Source organism: Oratosquilla oratoria, chromosome 27 (genome assembly GCF_046742065.1).
Source record: "Oratosquilla oratoria isolate Oo_2021 chromosome 27, ASM4674206v1, whole genome shotgun sequence".
Classification (NCBI taxonomy): domain Eukaryota; kingdom Metazoa; phylum Arthropoda; class Malacostraca; order Stomatopoda; family Squillidae; genus Oratosquilla; species Oratosquilla oratoria.
This window is the reverse complement of record NC_134803.1, coordinates 50,284,460-50,307,891: the sequence shown is the minus strand read 5'-3', so window position 1 is coordinate 50,307,891 and position 23,432 is coordinate 50,284,460. Positions and strand designations below refer to the sequence as shown.

At 46.4% G+C, this 23,432-nt stretch overlaps 2 protein-coding genes across 17 annotated transcripts in view; one reads left to right on the top strand and one right to left on the bottom strand.

Annotated features, from left to right (window-relative positions):
- tweek (transmembrane protein KIAA1109 homolog tweek) overlaps positions 1–12,348 on the top strand; it is a 101,975-nt gene extending 89,627 nt beyond the window's left edge. For 13 of the 15 annotated variants that reach the window (XM_076210633.1, XM_076210642.1, XM_076210645.1 and 10 more), the window contains 14 exons: positions 1,409–1,631; positions 2,512–2,717; positions 3,012–3,198; positions 4,476–4,633; positions 4,800–4,989; positions 5,759–5,982; positions 6,253–6,522; positions 6,647–6,838; positions 6,949–7,128; positions 8,490–8,623; positions 8,823–8,840; positions 8,981–8,995; positions 9,096–9,229; positions 11,611–12,348. In XM_076210633.1, the coding sequence (XP_076066748.1) occupies positions 1,409–1,631; positions 2,512–2,717; positions 3,012–3,198; positions 4,476–4,633; positions 4,800–4,989; positions 5,759–5,982; positions 6,253–6,522; positions 6,647–6,838; positions 6,949–7,128; positions 8,490–8,623; positions 8,823–8,840; positions 8,981–8,995; positions 9,096–9,229; positions 11,611–11,809 (2,330 nt within the window). In that variant the 3' untranslated portion in view covers positions 11,810–12,348. The remainder of the gene's footprint in view (positions 1–1,408; positions 1,632–2,511; positions 2,718–3,011; positions 3,199–4,475; positions 4,634–4,799; positions 4,990–5,758; positions 5,983–6,252; positions 6,523–6,646; positions 6,839–6,948; positions 7,129–8,489; positions 8,624–8,822; positions 8,841–8,980; positions 8,996–9,095; positions 9,230–11,610) is intronic. The other 2 variants (XM_076210643.1, XM_076210640.1) reach the window with 2 other exon arrangements.
- LOC143040046 (uncharacterized) overlaps positions 1–23,432 on the bottom strand; it is a 99,153-nt gene that overhangs the window by 68,893 nt on the left and 6,828 nt on the right. The gene's annotated exons all lie outside the window — the stretch shown is intronic.

The window sequence follows — 23,432 nt, the reverse complement described above, 5'->3', positions numbered from 1 at the left end:
GTCATCCCTGCATCTCACTCACTGCTCTGTGTCAGAAGCAATCCAGCAAGACACAGCACATCCACAGCAAGGCTGCTTCATTTAATTGGCAACCCCCCTCTCTGTCCCCTCATGCAGAAAAAGAGAAGATGGGGAGAAATCCCTTCAGGCTGCATCAAAATATCATTCACACATACTCCCTCACCCCCCCCCATCCTCCACCCACCTCCTTCCATGCATCACATCATCCATACAGAACCATTCTTCACTCACAATTATCTTCTGTCTTCTCCCTTCCTCAACAGACATTCCCCTCTTTCCCAATGCCCCTTTTACCCCATCCTTCTATCTCATCCTTGGTTGCCCCCTCATGTTCACTCCTTCTACCTCTGCCTTCCACACTTCTTTTACTAATCTTTCTTCACTCATTCTTCCATGTGTCCAAACCATCCTAATACTCTTTCATCAACCCTATCTCCCAACTCCCTTTTCACCCCCCACTCTCCTCCTCACCTTCTCATTTCTCACGCTTTCCAACCTTGTAATCCCTACCATACTTCTCAGGCATTTCATCAAACACACTTAAACTCTTCCTCTCTTTATGTTCCATGTTTCTGACCCATACAGTGCTGTCAGTACAATCACTCCACACAGTCGCCTCTTAGCATCCATTCCTAAATGTCTATTTCTCATTACACTTTTTAATCCACCAAGGCATTTACTCGCTTCTCTCAATCTACATTCTACCTCGACCACTCCTCCCTTTCCTGCCACATTCGCACCCAAGTATCTAAAACAATCCAACTCCTCCAGTCTCTCTCCCTTAATGCTCACTTCCAGTCTGCTGCCATTTTCACCCCTTGTACATCTCATCACCTTACTTTTACCCACATTTATCTTCAACTTCCTTCTTTTGCACACCTTATCAAATTCTGTCACTAACTTCCTCAATCCCTCCTCTGATCCTGTTACAAGCGCAGTGTCGTCTGCAAACAACAGCTGGCTTATCTCCCACTTTTCTCCATTTTCTTTAACCATCTCCAATCCCTGGCCCACTACCCTTACATTTACTTCTCGCACCACCCCATCCATGTACAAATTGAGCAGCCAAGGTAACATAATACATCCCTGACAAAGTCCCACCTTTACCTCAAACCACTCACTCTCTCCATTTCTAATCCTGACACACACTCTACTACTCTCTTAAAAACTTTTGACAATTCCTAAAAGCTTTCCTCCTATCCTATATATCTGCAATACCTCCCACAGTCCCTTCCTGTCTACCCTGTCAAATGCCTTTTCCAAATCCATAAAAGCCCAAAAAACATCCTCACCTTTTCCTATAGCTTTCTCACACATCTGTGTTACCACAAAAATGTTAGTACTTGAATTGAAAAGAATGCATGCTAACTTACAACCTTCATTGCAGCAATCATTGACATCGGAGCTGCTCACTTCAAGTATGATATGCGAAGACTGACAGAGATATTAGCTTTCCCAAAAGCTTGGTATCGTCGATCTATTGTGAGACGACTTTTCCTTGGAGACTTCTCAGGAGGGGCAGCTATGAGTGAAGGAGAAGAATCTAGCCCAAATTCTTCAACTGGAGAGTCCCCAGCGACTCACAACCCTCCAACACGCTTGTCCACAAGGTTAGCATTCCATGAATGTGAATATTATCAGTACTAGGAAAATTTGACCCTGCTTTGTTTGAAAGCTTTAGTGTTATCATTCTCCCTATTTCTTCCTCATCCAACATATGTGATAACATCTATGAAATCTCCTTTGCCACCCAGCCATGTTGGGCATTTCATATACTCTCCAAACCCAAGTGCTAGGGGAGGATAGGGCTAATTTCCTTGCCCTTTTGATGGGTTATACCAAGAGAAGATTTCTTGGTTTGGGTTTCAAGGGTTATAGGATAAATATATAATAAAAATTAAAATGAGTGAATGCCTGAAGGAAGTCAAATAGTTTTCTGTGCAGATGTTTCAATTTGGAGAACAGGCTTGTCAATCAGTCAGTCTGTTGCCCCAGGTCTCTTTTGCTGGAGACCTGTACCTCCCAGCCAAATAAGACATAGTCCAATCAAAAACCATAAATGAATTAAGACTGATTTTGATTGATTGAGAAAAGGAGACAGGGTCCTATGAGCACAGTTCTTTTCCTGTATATTATAATCATGTAAAACTAAAGTTTAGCTCCAAAAGCCATGTTTATGAAATCATATATTCCGTAAATTCTTAATATTTTTTATTCCTTTTGATGAACAGTCTCCTTAAACTCTTGAGATGTTTTCCTTTTCATTTCTTATTTTCATCTGTTTCATTTTTTTCTTATTGTGCTTGTGTTGTGTGGGAAATGAAAGGAGAAAATGCCAATCAGTGTGATAATGTATCACTTTAGAATCTTTAAACCTGGAAAGATATTGGACCTTATGAAGAAGAAAGATGGCAATACTGTTCTGGAAATTAAATCTGGTTTTCAATTAGAGATCTTGTGATTTTTAATACAATATGTTTCCCCTTAAAGTTCAACTGAGGGTAATGATGTACTTAAGAGAGATTTCGGCCACAGTGCGGCAACCCAGCCAGCAGCATCACCTTCTACTTCCACTACAACTTCCCCAACAACCTCCACAACAAACTCCACTGGAGGTCCTGGGTCAAAAGCCAGGGAAAAATTGCGGCTCAATCTTCACTCTGATGTTCCCCTACGCAAAGGGACCAAAATGTCAGGTAATAACCAGAATATACATCACAAATATTTCAGTAAGCATTATCAGGTTAGTCCATGTGAGTTTAATATTCTAATTTGTACGATGAAAATGTAAATCCCACTTTTAGAGAAAAGAAAAAATGTATGAAGATATGCATATTACAATCACTATTTGTGATCCTGTTTGATGTGAAGAGGATCACAGTAATCATAATATACGTATCTTTGTACAACACTTTTTCTTTTCTCTGAAAGTGGGATTTACAGTTTCATGTTATGAAGTAAACAAATTTTTCTTTTTTTCTTTCACAAAGGGGAAGGCACCAGTGCTTCTACATCTACCAGCAACAGCAACCAAAGTACTTCAAGTGCCCAGCAGGGCTTATCTACCTCCACCACAGCCAACAAGTCAGGGTCTTGGGAAACTCTGGTCCTCTTTGCAGTCAATTTCACCAAACTCAACGTTCATATGAACATGGGCAACGTTATGGGAAATGTTGTGTAAGTGTATCAACTTTGACTGTAACCTTCGCCTCAATGAAATATGTTAAAAATGGGTGAAACTCCTAGAATGTGAGTAACATTTAACCCCTAGAATACGATGATGTCTACGGTACATAGGTGTCATGAGGCGTGAGTGGGTATACGAGTGTGCCGGTGTTGGCATCTTGATTATATTTATTTTGTAGTTATAGCTGAATGACCCCTGTAGTCAGTGAATAGACTTAATCATGTTTTCTGTGATTATAAACATTCAAGGTGAAAGAGAACAAGTATAACAGCTGTAACCTTATATTGTATAATGTGGGTGTTGTGATGCATCATCATACTGTACATACATACATACATATACCAAGGCTTTTTCCCCCTTCCAAGGGAGGTAGCCAAAAAGGGAAAGGCATAAAAACACTCCCACCCATTTCATCCCCAAATACACTCCACACCCCTCCCACCCTTCCTCTCATCTGAGCACCTCCTGGATGACGGGTCATCCCTGCACCCCGCCCACCGCCCTGGGTCAGAAGCAGTGTCGCAAGACACAGTACATCCACAGCAAGGCCGCTTCATTTAATCGGCGACCCCCCCTCTCCGTCCCCCTTTGCATATAAGGAGAGGACGGGGAGAAATAAAATTACTCACACATACCCCCCCTTTTCACCCCTGTTCTCCTCCTCACCTCCTCATTTCTCACTCTATCCAGCCTAGTAACCCCCGCCATACTTCTCAGACACCTCATCTCAAACACATTCAAACTCCTTCTCTCTTCTTCTCTTATGTTCCACGTTTCTGCCCCATACAGTGCTGTTGGCACAATCACTCCTTCATACAGTCTCCTCTTCGCATCCATTCCCAAATGTCTATTTCTCATTACACTCTTTAAACCACCAAGGCATACTGTAGCCAACCTAATGTGTACAGGAGCATTTGATTTGTATCAAATAGGTTAAGCTTCCTTTTACCCTTAAGTGTAACTCTTTTGATTTGTTATGAAATGAAGCGGCCTTGCTGTGGGTGTGATGTCTCTTGCAACACTTTCTGACACAGGACAGTGGACAAGATGCAGGGATGACCCGTCATCCAGGAGGTGCCAAGATAAAAGGGAGGGAAGAGGGGAGTTGAGTATGTAGGGGAGGGAATGGGTAGGAGTGGTTTCTATGCCTTTGTTTTTTGGATACCTCCCTTGTAAGGGGTAAGAGCCTTTGGCATATGTATGTATGTATGAAAAATTAAATTAGGTTGTTAGATTTTGTCCTAAATATTCCCATTAAATTTTTCAGGTGGACAACTAAAGACTTCAAGGCTGATGGACGTCTCTCAATTGGTAGCACTGGGCACAAAAACATGTATATTGGAATTGGACTTGGAGGTTCTGTTCTCGATGCTAAGGGTGGTATTGTGGGTGGTACAATTGAATTAGCAGAGATAAATATGTACTGTAAGTATTTTGGTTACATTTTTATTTCTTCTTATTTTTCTTAATCTTTATTTCATTACTGTTACAGGAAGGTCTTACATAAAGATTCTGATCAAATGTATGGTAACATTTTGTGCACAATGTGTCCCGCCTTTGTTAGTCAGTTACCTTTTTCTATTCAAACTAGTGAAAATCAGAGAAGATACAGGAATGGAGCCAGACCATGTGATTGGATTGAAGTTGTTTGCTTCACAGTCTCGCTTAGATTACATGGGCACTAGTGTTCTCATGGGACGTGTTTCCTCATTTGCTGTCAACCTCAGGGATGAGTGGAAGCTCAAGCAATGTTCTACAGATGACGATGATACTACAAGGAGGTAACGTTTCAAATTTGTACTCTTATAATTGGCTGAAAAATGGGAGATCCATGTTAAAATATGTATACATGTATGTATATGTATGGTGTGGAAATATCAAAACATGTATGTATATGTATGGTGTGGAAATATAAAAATGATTAAAGAAACAACAACAACAAAACAAAAAAAGTATGGAAATCAGAAGTAGATGGAGGCAAATTCAGGGGAAGACCAAGAATGAAGTGGATGGACAAGGTGGAGTGGGCTTTATATGTGATAGGAATGTCTGTTTAGCAAGAAAGGGAACTGAGATGACCCATCATCTAAGAGGTGTTTAGATGGGACAGCGAATGGGTTTGTGGTTGGGTATGGCATGGATGTATGTTTTGACTTAGCCACCCCCCTAATAAGGGAGAAAATATATGTATAATATGTACTGAAGGCCTATTGTCCCTTTTAAGGAGATGGCAAAGTAAAAAATATGCACCAATAAAACACAATCAGCCAATTTCTTCCATTTCATCCCCCCACAACATTGCTGAGGTCAAAAGCAGTGTAGCAAGGCACACTTTTTTTTCCACAGCAAGGCTTAACAGCCAAAACCAATTTACTACACCGTTTCATATGGCAACCCCCCATCCTTATCCATTCATGAGACAGACGAGAACCTCAAAGTCTCTCCATTCCCTATTCATACACATGTCCTTTTGTGTAAAAGCTTTTGACTGTCCTCAACAGACCTCTTTCTATTCCATAAATCACTTATGTATATATTGAACTTTTCCAGGGGTGCTACAATTTTTATCCTTGGTGATTTGGAATGGGACCAACTGCAGCTTATGATAAGCAAATCAACCACAGCTGACCTTCTTAAAATGTACCATAAGTTAGAAGAATTCTTTAGCCAACAATTCAAATCAAGCAAGCGAGTTTTCTCCTCCTTGCAACCAACTAGACACAAATCTTCAGTGAAACATAAACAGAGAGATTCAAACAAGAAAATAGCAAATGGTTAGCATTTTAGATAGTACTTTACAATAGACATTAATTCTATTTATCATTAAAGTTGAATTATACTGTTTTTTAAATTGGTAGAAATGCCTTTGTGCTTTGCATCTTGACATGCAAGTAAAAAATATATAATTCTGGGTTTCAAAAATGTATGGGAAGAAGAATTGCTGTATAAATGTGGAATGAAGTAGGGGCAGTAGTGGATGGGAATAAACACGTGTACAAAGAATGGTTGCAAAGAAGGAAAAAGAAATACCATTAATTTTCCAGTTCTTGGAGTCCCCTACGGCCAGGATGCGAGACACCATCGTCACTGGCAAGGTGTGCTCCACCGCGTTTCAGGCCTCAAGCTTACTACACTCCCTCAGCCACTTCCTGTCACGGGCACCCTTTTAGGAGGTTCCATGGAACTTCATGGCAAAACAATATCTTTAGCATGTTTCCATGGCATTAATTTCAAGAGCAAGTCCTGGGCATTATTTAGCCTGAAAGAACCTTTCATTAATTTTATGTCAGAAGTGCAAGATATTCCTGGAGATCGTAAGTTTTAGTGCCCATATGTGGTAATTGGAAGCCATTTACTATTGAATAATTTCTGTATAACCCATGATAGATTTTGTAGGCTAATGAAGCTGATCCATTCTGTTGTGTCCTTATCTTGTAGCACCACGTGATCCACCAAATACCCACATAGTTCAGCACCTTGCCTTCAGCTTGGGTTTGATGGAGCAGACACATGCACAGCATGTGTCTATGGCTACAGTTTGCCGTATCACTCGTAATATGGTGTTTCCTCCTCAGTTTCGAACAGTACAGGAATGGTTTCACTATGCTTTCTGCACATCTGAGTTGGATAGTAAGTGAAAGAACACGGTTGTTTTATATATAATAAGTGTGCAAAAATGTATGCCCTACACTGAGTAAAATAAGATATATATATTATGTAAATGTATTTTTCCTCTTTAGATGTCGATCGTTTCCCTGTATTGGATGGTAGTCGAAGTGACAGTCTTCCATCAGAGGGAAAGAGAACTTCAAGACTGCAGGATCACAATCATTCTACAGAAACTATCTTTGCCCTTCCATCCATGCAAATAAATCTCAGTTCCAAGCACTTGCAGACAGGAAAAACTCCAGATTTTATGGGTAATACTTAAATTCTAAGATAAGTTCAACAGGTTTGAACAAGTAGAAAAAGGTGATGTATCAGTTAACATAAGTATACATGCATCAAACCCATACTGGGGTAAGGCATGCTTTGCTCAGCCACCATCCATACAAGGGAGTCGGGGAAGGACACAGGCATAGGACAGGGTGGTTGGTGGGAAAGTAATCATGCATTGTTGGATCATATGATGTTCAAAAAGGTGATTAGAAGAATTGTGGATGTAAATGTGAACAGGGGAGAGAACTTTGAAATGCCTTGTCTGGTAGAACAGAGATTGAGAGTGGCAACAAGGTAGAGAAATATACGGCGAGTGAGAAGATTAGGATGCAAAGAAGGAAAGTTAGTGGATAGTTACATATTGAGTTGTGTTGCTTCTGACTTTTCATCCCCAAGGTGCTGAGGTAGGAGCGGTTGATAAATAAAGTTCATTTATAGTGTGCTCTGGAAGGCAGAGGTGGCTGGAGTAAACTTGAAGGGATGACTGAGGATTAGATGGATGAAGTGAAAGGGGCTTTGAGCAAGGAAGGGAGAAGGTAGGGAATAGGGGTGAGTGGAGGATGGTTGCATATGTGTTATTTTCCCCTGTAATTTCCATGTTCTGATTGGACATCAATTTACTAGAATCAGTACAGAGAAGAAGGACCAAAATGATACATGGACTCAGAAATTTGCCTTACTCTCTGGAAAGATGCAGAGTGCGGGGTGATCTAATAGAAGTGGTCAAGTGGATCAAAGGCTTTAACAAGGGTGATGCAAACAAGGTCATCATATTAAAACAAGGCAGGACTCACAGTAATGGATTTAAACTGGACAAATTTAGATTTAAGAAGGAAATAGGCAAGAATTGGTTTACTAATAGGGTGGTCAACGAATGGAATAGACTTAGTAACCATGTAGTGAGCGCTGAAACTATCAGTTTTAAGAAACGGTTAGACAACTTTATGGATGGGGATGACAGGTGGTGATGGATATGGAGCTGCCTAGTGTAGGCCTTATGGTCTCTTACAGTCTCCTTCATTCTTATGTTCTGCATGAGAAGATGAGGAGGGAGGGTCACTGTAAGTGAAGTGGCCCTGCTGTGGATGTGCTGTGTCTTGCTGTGTTGCTTTTGACCCAGGCAGTGGGCAAGAGACAGGGATGATCCATGAGGAGCTAAGATAAGAGGGAAGCAAGGGGGATGGATGGAAGTGGAATGGGTGGGAGTGGGTGCATGACTTTGACTTGGCTACCTTCCTTATAACAGGGAAGAAGCTTTGACTCAGCCTACTCCTTTAAAATGGGAAAAGGGTCTTTGGTGTACACAACATAATGGAAAATCACAGCAAATAAATCATTACAGATGAGAAACCTAAAGTGGAGTGTGCACTGGTGACAGAATTTCAAGACCACATATTTGTCACTGTAGATGCAGAAAACTTCTTCTTCCTCCATGACCTCATTGCCTCGTATGTTAAGGACACTAAAGAAAAGCTGGTAAGGCCTGGCAAGAAGTTTTTAATATTTAATGAACATTATTAGAATACAGACTATTTTAGCAGTTGGCAATGAACTCATATTCCCATAAGCAGTTTGTGTACATATGGAAGTTTAAGGGTAGCATTTTCATCGAGTATGGACTCATGAACTACTCTTATCCTTTCCAATTTATTTTCCATTCCTTCCCTATCACTAGGATGCTCGTGCAAAACCAGTAAGTGATTGCCATTTTCTTAATCTAAATCTAAAATGTGTTAGTTTTGTAATACTCTTGTGCTAGTTTATGCACATTGTTAGCTTGATTTAGTAAAATCTACTACAACTCATTTATAATAATTTCCTAATGCCTCACAGGATTCAAAAGTAAAGGTAAGCTATGATTCGTTTGATGATCTTTTTTTAAAAGCCTATATTATAATGAAAGCTAGACCCATGTGAAGAATTAAACCTAATTATATGCCTGTTCTAGGGGGAAGAACAAGAGAACAAAGCAGATGGAGAAAAGAAGCCAAAGGTAGTTCGTGTGAATGAGCCCACACAGCTTCTTCAGCAAGACTGGCGTGAATTTACATGCACCACATGGCACTTGGAGCCCACTGTCAGGTAAGCAGGTTTTGGAAGTATTATTTCTGTTTTTAATGACCCAATTACTAGGGCTTTTATTGTAGTCCTCCCAGACCATTAACTTTTTTAGGAGGAAAATACGGAATGAAGGATCCCTAGTTTCCTCACTCCATCCTATTGAATTGCCTTTTATGACACATGAGAACACAATGTCAGAATTCTTTTACCCCCATCACAGGGAGGTTTAAGAAGTAGTCATGGAATTGGCCTAAGGGGATATCAGTGTATGCTTCATCAATTATTCCAAAGGGACCAATGATGGGTACCTGTGTGGCATGGTCCTGCAAGTTGGACAGCCAAGCTGCCAATTTTCAAAACCCATCAGCCAGGAGCTCCAGCTACATGGTCATCCTATAGAAGCACTGTGTCACTACATTGCCTTTGACCCAAGTAGTGTGATGGGACAGGACAACCCTGGGTTACAATGATTAACCCCAAAAATACCACATAATGTGTTAGCAAAAACATATAAATGTTTTCAGTTTGTCAAGATTAGAAAAGATGCTAACAAAGAGGAACAAGTAAAGACATGAGAGAAGAAGCCAAAGTAAAAAATGATAGGATCAAAGAAGAAGAACACAAGTTTTTTTGGCGAGTTGTCAATCGGAAGGTGAGGAAAGTTTCTAAGAAATTAAGCCAGTATTGCAAAGTAAGCGCTACAATGAAACTTAGAATAGCATGTGCTAATGTTGATGGTTTACTATCAGCTAGGTTGGAGATGGATGACTAAAGGATAAACAAGCATGATATTTTGTATCTAGTAGAAACTAAACTACCAAAAAATTTTCATACACAATTGAGGAACAACAAATAAACATCTTGGAGAAGAGACAGACAATAAAAAAGGGTGAAGGAGTAATGTTTGTAATGAGAAGTGACATAAAGGTGGAAGAAGCAAATGAATGAAGGCAAAAGTAAAAGAGGAGGACTTTGGAGTGTTGATGAAATACAACCTATCACCTGACAGACATGGCAGGATTGTGGGAGAGGCATACAAACTACTGCAGAAAATTAAAGTGGCATCAAGGGGATGATGAAAAAACTCATCAAAACCCTTGTACATCCAAGCCTGGAATACGTGTCAGTAGTACAGCCCCCACACAGAGTGAAGGATATAAGCATGATTGAGAGAATACAAAGTACAACAACCAAACTAGTCCCCAGCCTGGCAGTTAAGCCATATGAGGAAAGACTAAAAGTACTGGGTCTGCCAACATTGAAAGAGGTCCTGGAGCCGCAGCGTCTACGTCGTGGGACCACCCCCAAACCCCAAGAGTTGGGGGACAAACGGCAGCAACCAGCCCTGGCCACCGGCTCTACGCAGGTGGCACCAATCCCCAAGAGGAGCTACGTCTGCCTTGGGGAGTACCACAAGTCCTCAAGGACCACGTCGACATGAGAGGCACACAAACACTTGCTGCAGCCACCACAAACACATCACACCCGCTACACTACATAGCAGAACACCCACACACACCAAGAAACATTAAAACAACACCCAAAGACCTGTATCATACACAGATACTCTCTTCTCTTCCTCCACAACCATCAAATACCAGCCTCCGGAAACATATTCATAATCATATCACTCACCGCTCCATTAACACACTGAAAGACAACACACTGCTGCATGCCAGACACCCTGACATCCACCCTTCTGAATCCTCTCTCCCACGAAAGGACAGAGTCCACCTGGCCAGACTGCGGTGCAGCCACCACCCAGCACTTCTATGCTACCAGAAGAGGCTGGATGACCGCATTGTGAATAGCTGCCCAGGATGTAACACTTCACCCCATACCATACAACACATAATGGAAGACTGCATTATACACAATCATGCACGCAAACAACACAACATACACTCTATAAAGGATTTGTGGGAAAACCCAGTTTCGGCTGTGGCATTCCTTGGGGAGACGGGACTGCTCGGACAGACAGTCTAGGGAATGACAACAACAACATTGAAAGATCAAAGAGAAAGATGTGACATGATTGAATTATTCAGGTCTCTAAAGAAGAGATCTGATTAAATTTAGATGGGAAGGTTTTAAGAGGTCGTGGGAGTAAATTAAGACCATATGTAGAAAGGATGTGAAGAAATACAGTTTTCCATGTAGATGTATTAATATGTGGAATAGCTTAGGTGATATAGCCCAGGCTCAAACAATACACAAATTCAAATCTAAATATGGTAACTGGAAATTAAAGATATAGATTAAGTTGGAACCATACATGAATTCGAGTCTAGGTATGTTAGAAAGTTCACGAGAATAGGAGATGGGACCCAACAAGCATTGCTCCTTTCCTGTAAACCAAAATTAGGTAAATACACTTACCTTTAACTGTGTCTACTTAACAGGTTGCTGTCCTGGGCCACAAAGAATCTAGAACCCTATGGAGTTGATTACATCTTGCATAAGCTGGGCTTTAGTCATGCAAGAGTTACCATACCCAAATGGTTGCAGAGAGGATGCATGGATCCTCTGGATAAAGTGCTCTCAGTTCTAATGTACAGGATGGTTACCGCAATTCAAGATCATGATCACAGCAATAAATAATTATACCAAGGTATGGTCATGACCAACTTAGGTATACTTATTTCTTATTTTTATGTTACCATTTATAATGGTACAGGTATTTATTATAGTAGTAGTCAAAGAGGCAGCTGATTTTCAAAATGAAGTTAAATTGGAAGATAATGTGAATTGTATTTTTTATTGGTACATACCGGTGTTCAACATTATCAGAAGCAATTTGACGTTCCTATGAATACAATGAAAAAATGTATAAAAAAAATAATTTATATGAATCAAAATAGAACGAATTACATCTAATGCTGAGGGGGAAGCTTATGTTATTAACTTAAGGTTGTTGGACTAAAATTTTTTTTAAATATAACAATGACATACAGTTTGACGAAAGGGTTGGGTAATTTATAAATTATCCAAAATCATAAACACTTATTTTTCTAATCTGAATATTGTTTAGAATTATGTAGTTTTAAAGAATTATTAATGTGTATATTTTGAATTATGTCATTTTATAATATATTGTATGTAGGTATGAATTTATTTGAAAATAAATATGTTTACAATTCTTTTTGTGTCTTGTTTCTCGATCCTCCCATCATGAAAATAATAAGTGCTTACAAACTGTGATGTTAATGTACAATGATAGACATAAGGCTACAAATGTGTACTCAGGCTTCAAACATCCAATATTATGGAATGGCCAATTTATTAGACACAAAAATACTAGACTAATGTATATTGTATGCACTTTGCTAGTTACAGGTAACTAAGAGGGGGTGGGGAGGCTTCTGGTATGATCAGTCTACTTGTTCCAGCAATGAGTTCTGTGGGAGTCCCCTTCATATACTCTTCAGAGGGTGTCCCTCATGGATATAACCCTGTATGTAGATCAATAACACAAAAGGATTCAACATGCCCACATAGCTGTAGGTGACACTGAACAAATTATGCTGGTAACTGGTTTTGACCACATCATGGGGAATACTTGCTGACTGAATACAGTCATACCAGCAACCCCATAATTTTCTGAAGACAATGTCCCAAAGATGCTTTTCCAAGACAGCACTGTCCATGTTTCAGTCATACACCAAGACAGGATTCAGATTTTAGTAGCAGGATGTACTGTGTCTTGCTACATTGCTTCTGACCCAGGGCAGTGGATGAGATAACAAGGATCACCAATCATCTATGAGAAGCTAAGATGAAAGGTAGGAAATGGTGGATAGTGATGAAATGGGTGGGAGTGAGTACATGCCTATTGACTTGGCTACCTCCCTTGTAAGGAAAAAAAAAAGCCCTTGGTATACAAATGTTGCAGTGATAGTCGATATAGCGGTTTGAACCCTATTACCAACAGAGTTGAATCAAGGGTATGGTTCATTAAATTCCATGCTACTCTGATCAAGTCCCTAACACCATAGGTCATGCCAGTCCTTTGAAGGACTCCTTGGTATGACCCAGTACTGATATGCACTACACTACCAAGGTATGTGATGCTTTCCAAGACCTCACTACATTCACAGACAACACATGCATGGAAAACCTTGACTGCATCATCAGTAAGCCCTCAAATGTCTGGATCTGTCTTGGAGCAGGAGACCTGGAGTGGTCTTGCCTCCCTCTGCAGTGATCAAAGGGCGACGAGTCTGCAAGAAGTACACATCAGCAAGACAAGCTCAGTAGCCTATTGTGAAAGTATTCTGGAAACCATGGGTCTTCTGCAACAGAGACAAGGGACAACAGACTGATTGTATATTCTCAATGCTGATGTTACCAATCCCCTATAAAACCTAATGACCTATATCAAGCACCCTGGCCCTCCATTACATGTTTCTAATATTTGGTACTCTACCAGTTTTGTAGCTCAGTGCTGTACCCTTACCAATATGTCAGTTAGTCTTGAGAAGGGGACTGTATGGATACAACAGTGGTCTATATTATATGTTGATCTTACCTGGAGTTTGGAAGTCAAAACTTTGTGCTATCAATCTTAGAATCACATTTAACTTCACAGCCAGAAGAGGTTTTAGGATGGGAGAGTGAGTGGGTTTGTGGGTGGGCATGGCATGGGTGTATGTTTTAACTTAGCCACCACCTTATAAGGAGGAAAATGTATATATGTACTGAAGGCCCTTTGTCACTTATTACAGGGTGGCTGAGTCAAAATCACTATCTAGCTATGTACCAAGGGCTTCTTCTCCCTTATAAGGGAGTTAGCATGCACTTACTCCCACCCATACCACTCCCATCCCCCACCCATGTTTCCCTCTGAGCTCCTTATGGATGAAGATGAGTCAAAAAGATACCCCAATAAAACCCATTCAGCCTCCTCTCCCATTAAGTGAAGCTTCAACTTTGTTAAGTAAACTTGAAGTAACAAAAACTGCAATTGATATTCTAATAGTCATTGTCTATTAAATTTCATTTAACTTCACTATCTAATGTATACCTAATCAAAATTTAGCACTACTTCATGTGGAAAACAACAATCATATGCAAGATACTTTACATCAATACCCTTGTGTACCCATATTATATGGGGTACACACAGTTCCTGATTAACTAGATAGTCTCCTGTGGACCCAAGTGCTTAGTCATAGGATAAGCAGAAGACTGCAGTAAAATAAGAATTATTTCATTTGCCTCACTGTTGTACTATGGAATAATCAAACTTGACTCCCATTCTTGAGGTCTACATTCGAGGCCCTGCAGCTACTGGATTTCATTATTTGGAGAGAAATGGCTACAACTAGGGATTTATTCCTGCAAGGCAAATAAAAGTGTTCAAATGCTACCATGCCCACTGATAGGGTTGGGGTTTAACTTCCTTGCCTACAATTCGTAACAGGTTCCACTACTAATATACCCTTCATATGGGAATATGGTTGCAGACAGGACTCCTATTCCTGTGGCCCCGAGTTTTAGGTTCTGCATCTCAGGTTTATTTCATGGTATACACAGTGCGCACCCGACGCGACCGCAACCCACATAGGGAGCGACGCTGACGTCACGCGACACCCCAGCTGACCCACGTAGGCCACGCCCCCCAGCCCAGACCATGGCACAACGGAGTGATTCATCTTCATCGCTAGAGGACAACGTCGAATTACCTGCCCTGTGCCAATCATGCGGCCGCCGACACGACCGCCAATAAATGCCGGGCGGCTAACAGCACCTGTCACAGCTGCAGAACCAAGGGACACCGCCCTCGCACCCCTAAGTGCCCTGACAGGGACGCCCGCTGCCACACTTCAACAAAAAGGGTCACTGGGAGAAGTATTGCAAGTCGACCAGGGATCGGGACAAGAATCACCGCGGGTCGCCACGTCCCAGCAACACCGCCCCTCCCCCCGGGAAAGCCGGCACCTGTCTCCAGGTGTCTGGTGGCCCCGGTCGCTCTCCGCCGCCTGTCAGCGTCCGCTTCGGAAACGTATCCTCGAGCGTGCTTATGCTGCCTGACTGAGGTGCGAACATCACGGTAATAGGCACTCGGCACCTGGGCATGTTGGGGATATCCAGAGCCAGCTTACAGCCGCCGCTCTCGGCGCCGACGTACATGGCCGATGGATCACAGATGCCCCCCGCAGCGGGATGTTTCCGAGCTACTTTGACGCTCAGATACAGGGACTGCACCGCCGACATAAGGTTTCACGAGGGGGATCCAAACCCCCCTCCTCTTTTTCGACCACTGTCGGGAGTTGGCCACAGTCCCGCCCGACTTCCCGAAGCCTATCCTGGAGGTGACGTATGTTAACAGGTGCGCCAATCTAACACTATCTGTTGACAGCTCACCAGCCGCCGCTCGCGACTTCCTACGGGAATTCAGCGACGTGCTGGTCTCCAAGGATGACCGCCGCACCGCCCCCCTAGGAACAATTGTGGGTCCTCCCATGAGAATCCACCTGAAAGACGACGGGGTGCCCTTCGCCATCCACATGCCCAGGCCGATACCGTTCGCATTTCAGGATCAAGTGAGGGAAGAACTTGACTCAATGGTGCAGCAAGGTATCATCACGCCTGTCGGTGAGGAACCTTCATAGTGGTGCCACCTGATGGTCCTCGTGGCCAAGAATAAGGGCGTACGCATCACGGTGGACCTGACTAAACTCAACTCTCAGGTGTCGCGCCCCACTCATCCTTCACCCACACCGTTTGCGGCGGTCCGCAGCGTCACCCCCTCCGCGAGGTTCTTTACGACGGCGGACGCCCTTCACGGTTACTGGCAGATTGACCTCGCAGAAGAGGACCATCACCTGGCCACGTTCATCACCCCTTACGGGCGGTACAAGCACTGCCGGGGACCGATGGGCTTTGCGGCCACCGGCGACGCCTACTGCCTCCGTGGAGACACGGCTCTGCAAGGCGTAGCCAACTGCGTTAAAGTGGTGGATGACATCCTCCTGTTCGACGAGGACCTCCCTTCCCACTTTCGGAGGATCCACCACATGATCACTAGGTGCCGCAGCCACGGCATTACCCTTAACAAGGAGAAATTCACGGTCGCCGCCCCCAGCGTCAGCTTCTGTGGCTACCGCCTCTCCGCCGGCTAAGACAAGGTCAGGGCCATGCGGGACTTTCCCACGCCCGTCAACTTGAGCGATCTACGCTCCTTCGTGGGTTTGGTGAACCAACTGGCGGACTTCACCCCGGCCATAGCAGTGACGGCCCAACCTTTACGGCCTCTAATGAGCCCTAAACGCTCATTCACCTGGACCCGGAACACAAAGCTTTCGCCGACGCCAAGCGAGCTCTGTCGTTGCCGCCTGTACTGGCGCCCTTCGACCCCGTCCTACCAGTGGTACTGCAGACGAATGCGTCGCGCCTCTACGGCATCGGGTACACTCTCCTCCAAGACCACGGTCGGGGGCACTTGCGCCTCGTCCATTGTGGCTCACGGTTCCTGGTGGACGCCAAAACCCGATACGCCACCATCGAAGTGGAGATGCTTGCTGTCACCTGGGCTGCGTCCAAATGCAAGCTATATCTGTTTGGACTGCCCCACTTCACACATATGAGGACCATCGTCCGCTCATCCCCATCTTCAATTCCTACACCCTGAAAGCCGTCGAGAACCCCGGCCTACAGCGGCTTAAGGAGGGGCTCTCGCCCTTCGTCTTCACGGCAAAGTGGTGCGCCGGGAAGCAGCTCTGCATCCCAGACGCCCTCTCATGAGCCCCGGTCTTCCGCCCTACGCCGGAGGACGAGACCGACTGCGACAAGGACGCCGCGCACGTCAGGAGCGTCGTCGCCGGCAACGCCGGCGCTCGCGGGGTCGGCCTGTCGTCCGACGCCAACAGGACGCTCCAGGAACTCCGAGCCGCGGTACGGATGGAGCCCGCTTACGGCCACCTGCTTACCTGCGTGTCCTCCGGGTTCCCGTCCAACCGCCTCGCCCTACCCAGCTCCGTCCTCCCGTGCTGGAGGCTCCGGGACGCCCTCTCGGCTGACGGGGAACTGTTGTCATACGGCCATCGTATCGTCGTCCCCGCAGCCCTACGAAAGCGCACACTGGCCCGGCTCTACGACAGCCACTACGGTGCGGAAGCCACCAAGCGACGGGCTAAACAAAGTCTTCTGGCCCGACGTCGACTCCGACATCAAATGCACGGTGGAGGCCTGCGAGCCATACCAAGTGCTACGCTCCAACCAGCAGCAAGAGCCCCTGCTGTGCGACGACCATCCCGCCAGGCCCTTTGAATCTGTGTCTGCCGAATTCTTTCACGTCGCATGAAAGTCATTCCTGGTTATAGCGGACAGGCTCTCTGGCTGGCCCGTCATCGTGCCCTGCGGCCAGGACACGAGGGCTACCAGAGTCATCCGAAAGTTCTGCTGCTACTTCCGGGAGATAACCGTCCCCCTCCGCCTTCGCACCGACGGTGCCCTCCCCCCTTTACCAGCTCCGAGTTTAACCGTCTCACGGAACGCTGGGGCGTCCACCACATGGTCACCTCACCTACCTATACTCAGTCCAACGGACACGCCGAAGCCGCGGTCAAGGCAGCTAAGCACCTCCTCAAGACCGCGCCCACCGGCAACATCGACTGTGAGGGGTTCGACCGCGGTTTCCTCGAATTATGTAACACCCCGTCCCCGGCCGGCCGTTCCCCCATCCAGATCCTGTACGGCCGCCCCCTCCGCACGTGTGTCCCAGCCCACCCGGACTCCTTTTCGGAGGAATGGCAAGCTCGCTCAGTGGAGTGCGATCGCCGCGCCGCCGCTCAGGCTACACAGGTGCACCGGCGATACGAACACGCCCGGCCCCTTCCCGAATTGAGTGTCGGCCAACGCGTGTGGATTCAGGACCGGACGTCCCTCCATTATAGGCCGCGGCAGGTCCAGGGTCTACGGAATTCGCCTCCCGGGCGGGAGACTGGTGGCACAATCGGCGGCATCTCCGCCCGGTGCCCCCCGCCCCCCTGAGGACGCCGCCCCTGTCGCGTCCATCCGTCGGTGGAGGACCCGCGGTCCTCGTGCGCGACCCCCCCCCTCCCCTACCTCACGAAGACATACCCTTCGCGATGATCATGCGTCCGCGGTGGGGCGTCGAGTGGCATAGTGTCTGGTGCAATAGTGTAGTGGGGTGCCCTGACTAACAGTAACGCTCCCCGGGCAAAAGCCCTTTCATAGGCCCATGGCGTGCCCCTCTGTATGCATAACCTACCGATTAATAAACGCACGAATCGTCGTACCCATGTTTCACTATATGTTCCCCTTGCAGTAACAAACTCCCAGTTGTTGGATGACGAGGTGAGATGAAGTCTAGACTAATGAGAACGTATACATTATTCTTACCTGATAGAGAAAATCGAAAATCCTTAGACTCAATAAGACTGTCAACCAATTCGCGCTAAACTCTCAGAACAAAGTGCTGTGGGGAAATGGGACTCAAGTAATTTAACTTGCTTGAGAAGGGAGCAAAAATATAAAGAAGTAATCACTGGATGCTTTAAGACTTCTAATGTCTTTACTGTGCGAAGGAAAAAGTAATAGCTGAAGGGGCACCTTCCGGGGCCGAAAAGGGGTGCTTACTGGTCTGCATATAAAGGAGAGGCCGTTGCCTAAAAATGGGAAAACATTAGGTAGTGCTTCGCAACGCCAAAGTTGCGACATTTTTGGAGCAAAGGGAGCAGGGAAGGGTATCATCTACTGCCTTAAAGCTAGGATACCTGGCTACTAAGTGTGGTGAACCAATCCCTAGTATGTTGGGCGGCCGTCCTACAAGGCCGAGTATTGGTTGGTATAGCTGCTGCCGTGTTAGCTGATGAAGTAGGTGGCGTTATAGCTGGTGTGACAGTTGGGGCGTCTGGCAGCTCGGTTGGGCTGGACCGATCTAGGCCGACAGCTGGAGTGGGTGTAACGAGGTCCTCGAACCCACCGGTACTCTCAGTGGTGTCAACTGCTACCAGTGTCGTTTCTTCGTCAACTGTGTTGAGCTCGACTACTTCCTCAGGAGGGGGGGGATTCCGCAAGTGGCTCAAAATTATCTGTGGGAGGAGGGTGTGTCCGAGTTAAGTGGAGCTCCAGAGGGATGATTCGAGTGACAGAGCGTTCATATTCTCCTTTGACAGTGCGGACTCTGACGGATCTAATGACGTCAGGGCCGGGAAAGACTTGGGTGATGCGAGCTAATGGATATTGTTCTCAGGGGACACCATCTAAAGTAAAAACAAGATCATGGACTTCAGGGACATGTTGAGGCTTACTGAGACGACGGTGGCGCTCTCTTAAATTTGTAGCATAATCTTGGGTCCGACAGCTGAATGTTTGTAGTACGTCTGTGAGGAACTGTGTTAGGCCGATGGTCCATGTCCCACGTTGGGTCGTCAATTGTTAGGCTGGTAGTCTACCCCACGTTGGGCAGCCAGTTAGGCTGGTTGAAGGCAAACTCTGGAGATAGAGTTGATTTTATTTAACAATGAAATGTTAGGCGCCAGTAGGGGGGGGGAAGGAACGAGACGGCGAGGGAGGTGACAACTGTGTTCAAGTCGTGTCCCTGGCGATCTGTTTGCGAAGGAGCAAAGGAGGGGAGACGAGAAAGCAAGAAGCAGCGAGTTATGCTCACGTATGCTTCTCCGAGGCTATCTGCCTCTTCGGGCGTCGGTCCATCCTTTATATAAACGGGCAGGTCATGACCCCTGCTTCTAATTGCCGTGAGGTCAAGTGTGAGGCGAGGGAAGTCGGAGGCAAAACGTTCTGACGTCGGTGACTCACGACGAGAGGTGTGTGCGTTCATCAATGGGTCCAGTTGTTCACGTCACGGGCCGGCTGAAGTAGTCATCGCTAAGGCTGGTGAGCTGCACTTGTTTCCTGAAGAAGGCTTTGTGTGATGGTCATGCGGCAGACTCTAGCACTGGTTAGTCATCCTGGGGCCCCACGAGTGATTCCCTCAAGGAGGCTTTGTCCCACCAGTGGGCCTCAAGGAAACTGTGTCGCGTCGCAGCTGAGTAGACGCGAGCGTGTCCCATGGGGTCATTTGGGGGTCAGTAAGGTCGTTTTAGCCCAAACTTAACCCCAGAGGGATAGAGTCGTCCACAGAGCACGGCGAGGTAGACGAGAGGAACCTGAGCCTAACAGCGTGATCGTGGCAACTAGGCAAATTTGAGCTTTATTATTATTATTTTCATTCTCGCACCTATGGCCTGAACGGTGTCCAATTCCAATCCACAGGAGGTCTAGTGGCCCTCAACCTGTGATTGTGATGACCCAATCGGGTTGAGTGACCAAAATGACCCCCAAAAATCGCCAGGTTACTGATTTGGCACAAACTTAGCCCAGAGGGAGAGTCGTCCATAGAGCACGGTGAGGTAGACGAAAGGAACCTGGGCACAAGGGCGTGGTCGTGACGACCAGCCAAAGTTTATATTTTTTTCCGTCTCTGTCGCCTGTACCTTTGGCCTGAGCGGTGTCCAAGTGCAATCCACAGGAGGCCTACTGGCCCTCCACCTGTAGCTGAGATGATGACCCAATCGAGGCAAGTGGCCAAAATGACCCACGGATTTGGCCAAAAATCGCTAGTTTACCGATTTAGTCAAAACCTACCCAAAATGAAGAGAATTGTGGTGTCTACACCACAAATGACCGCTTTGCCACGCAGGTCGACAGCTATTTGGCTACTAGAACAAGCCGCCTTGCCGGTCTCAGCGACTACTCTAACAGTTGCTATTGTTAGGGACACACCGGGATGACAGCCCGTCAGGACATGAGGCGACCGCTGCTAAGCCGATGGGACTGCCACGTGATCCCGGAGCTCACTATATAAGCCATGTCTCTTGCACAATAAAGCAGAACGGATCGAGACACCAAGTCTTTCATTCCTTACCACCTTCGGTTACTCGACCACATAGTTTGCCTGAGTAGCGCTCGCTACATTGGTGACCCCGATACAATGGACAAAACCTCAGACAACACCCCGTCCACCACTTCCACAGACACCCACCCAGTTGCAGCTGCGCAAGTAAAACTCCCGAATTTCTCTGCGATCGACGTGTATACCTGGTTCCGGCGAGCAGAAGTACATTTTCGCCTCAAGAGAGTAAACTGCCAAACCTCACGGGACGACCACGTCTTAGCAGCCCTCCCAGACTAACTTTTCCCTTGCCATCTCAGAATGGTTGGAAATCCAAGGTGACACCGCCATCAAATACGAAGACCTGAAGATCTACATCAGCGTTTTACGCCTTCACCAGCAGCGCGTTTGACGCAGCTCATACAGCTCGCACGCCAACCCCTGGGTGATCAGAAACCCTCTGACGCCCTTCTGGAGATAAAGACTCTAGCAAGACTCCCTCCAGCAACCAACGGAACGCCTCGAAAACTAGATCTGCTTCAGGCACTATGGCTCCTATGCCTCCCCGAATCCATCCGCGCTGCCATCACCAATGCGGAGGAAATGGAAGAGGACTACCTCCAACGACAAGCAAATCACCTAGTGGGTGCTCTCACAGCTTCACCACGCCGCATTAACGCCATGCCTTCTGATTCCCCACTTTCGTTCCAGGATAACGAAGTCAACATCGCAGCAGGTCCTGGGCCGTCTTCAGCAGAACGGCCTGGTGGTACGCTACAAGTGCTTGTTCGGCGCCAGAGATGTGGACTTCCTAGGACACCACCTCACTCCTGCAGGCGTTTCGCCTCTAGACCACCATACGAGAATTCCCCACGCCCATCACAGTCAAGGTCCTCCAGGAATTCGTAGATACGGTAAATTATCATCACCGGTTCCTGCTCAGGATCGCGGCAACCATGACACCACTGAACAAAGTCTTAGCAGGAAAACCCAAGGAGCTTATGTGGGGCCCCCCTCAAGCAGGGGCCTTCCAAAAAGCGAAAAACGCCTTTGTCGCAGAAACCCTCCTCGCTTTTCCAATCCCCGAGAAGCCTCTCATCGTCACCACGGATGCCAGCAACATCGCCACTGGAGCCGTTCTGGAACAAGTCACGCCCTTTGAGCTTCTTCAGCCGCAAACTCCTCAAGACTGAAAGGAACTACCTTCGACAGAGAACTTCTCGCTATCAATTTCCGCCACTTCCTTGAAGGTACAACATCCTCCATCCAGACCGACCACATGCCCTTAGTTCACGCCTTTACCAGACAGACGGACGCCTAGTCCGCACGATAACGCCTCCATGCACCTTCCGACGCCTGCCATGCAAGAAAAAAACCGTAGCCGATGCCCTTTCCAGAGTCGAGATAGGCACAGCACAGCTGGGACTGGATTAGGACTACCTCGCCAAGGAGCAACAACGGGACTCCGAAGCACCAGCAGTGAAAACATCGCTCACGGCCCTACAGTGGAGGAACCCTGGGCGATTCCAGCTCCACCATCCTCTGCGACGTCAGCACCGGACGCCCACACCCATGGATACAGCATCCCTTCGCCGTCACGTCTTTGGCCTCATCCACCTGTCACATCCTTCACGAGCAACAGCACGGATATCACAAAAGTTCGTGTGGCATGGCATATCCTGCGATGCGGGGAACTGGGTCCGATCCGGCACATCCTACCAGAAATCTAAAGTCAACCGACAAACGGAGACGGGCCCCGGGCCTTTTCACAACCAGAGGCGTTTCGCTCACACCCATGTGGACGTAGATGGGCTGAAGCCATCCCAATGCCCGACGCCACTTCCACCTGTACAGCAGCCCTGCTCTCCGGGTGGATTTCCAGATTCGGCATTCCATAACACATCACGTCCGACCGCGGCACCACCTTCACGTTGCAGTTATGGACATCCTTGGGACAGCTATTAGGCACCTCAGTCCATCACACCACAGCCTGCAACGGCATGGAGGAGCGGTTCCACAGAACCTTCAAAGCGGCCGATGTCACGCTGAAACAACGCGACCTGAGGCACACAGTTACCCTGAGTCCTCCTCGGCCTTTGTATTACTCCGAAAGCGGGCCTAGACGTTTCCCCGGCCGAGATGGGGTTTTTTCAGCCGACCGCCTCGCCCTACCCAACTCCGTCTCCCCGTATTGGAAGCTCCAGGCCTATTGGCCTTCCACCTTTGGCTGAGATTGTGAAGCAATCGGGGCAAGTGACCAGAATGACACCCAAAACAATTGTCCAAAAACAGTCAGGTCACCGATTTGGCGCATAACTTTGGCCGAGCAATGCCTAAGTGCAATCCACAGGAGGCTTAGTGGCC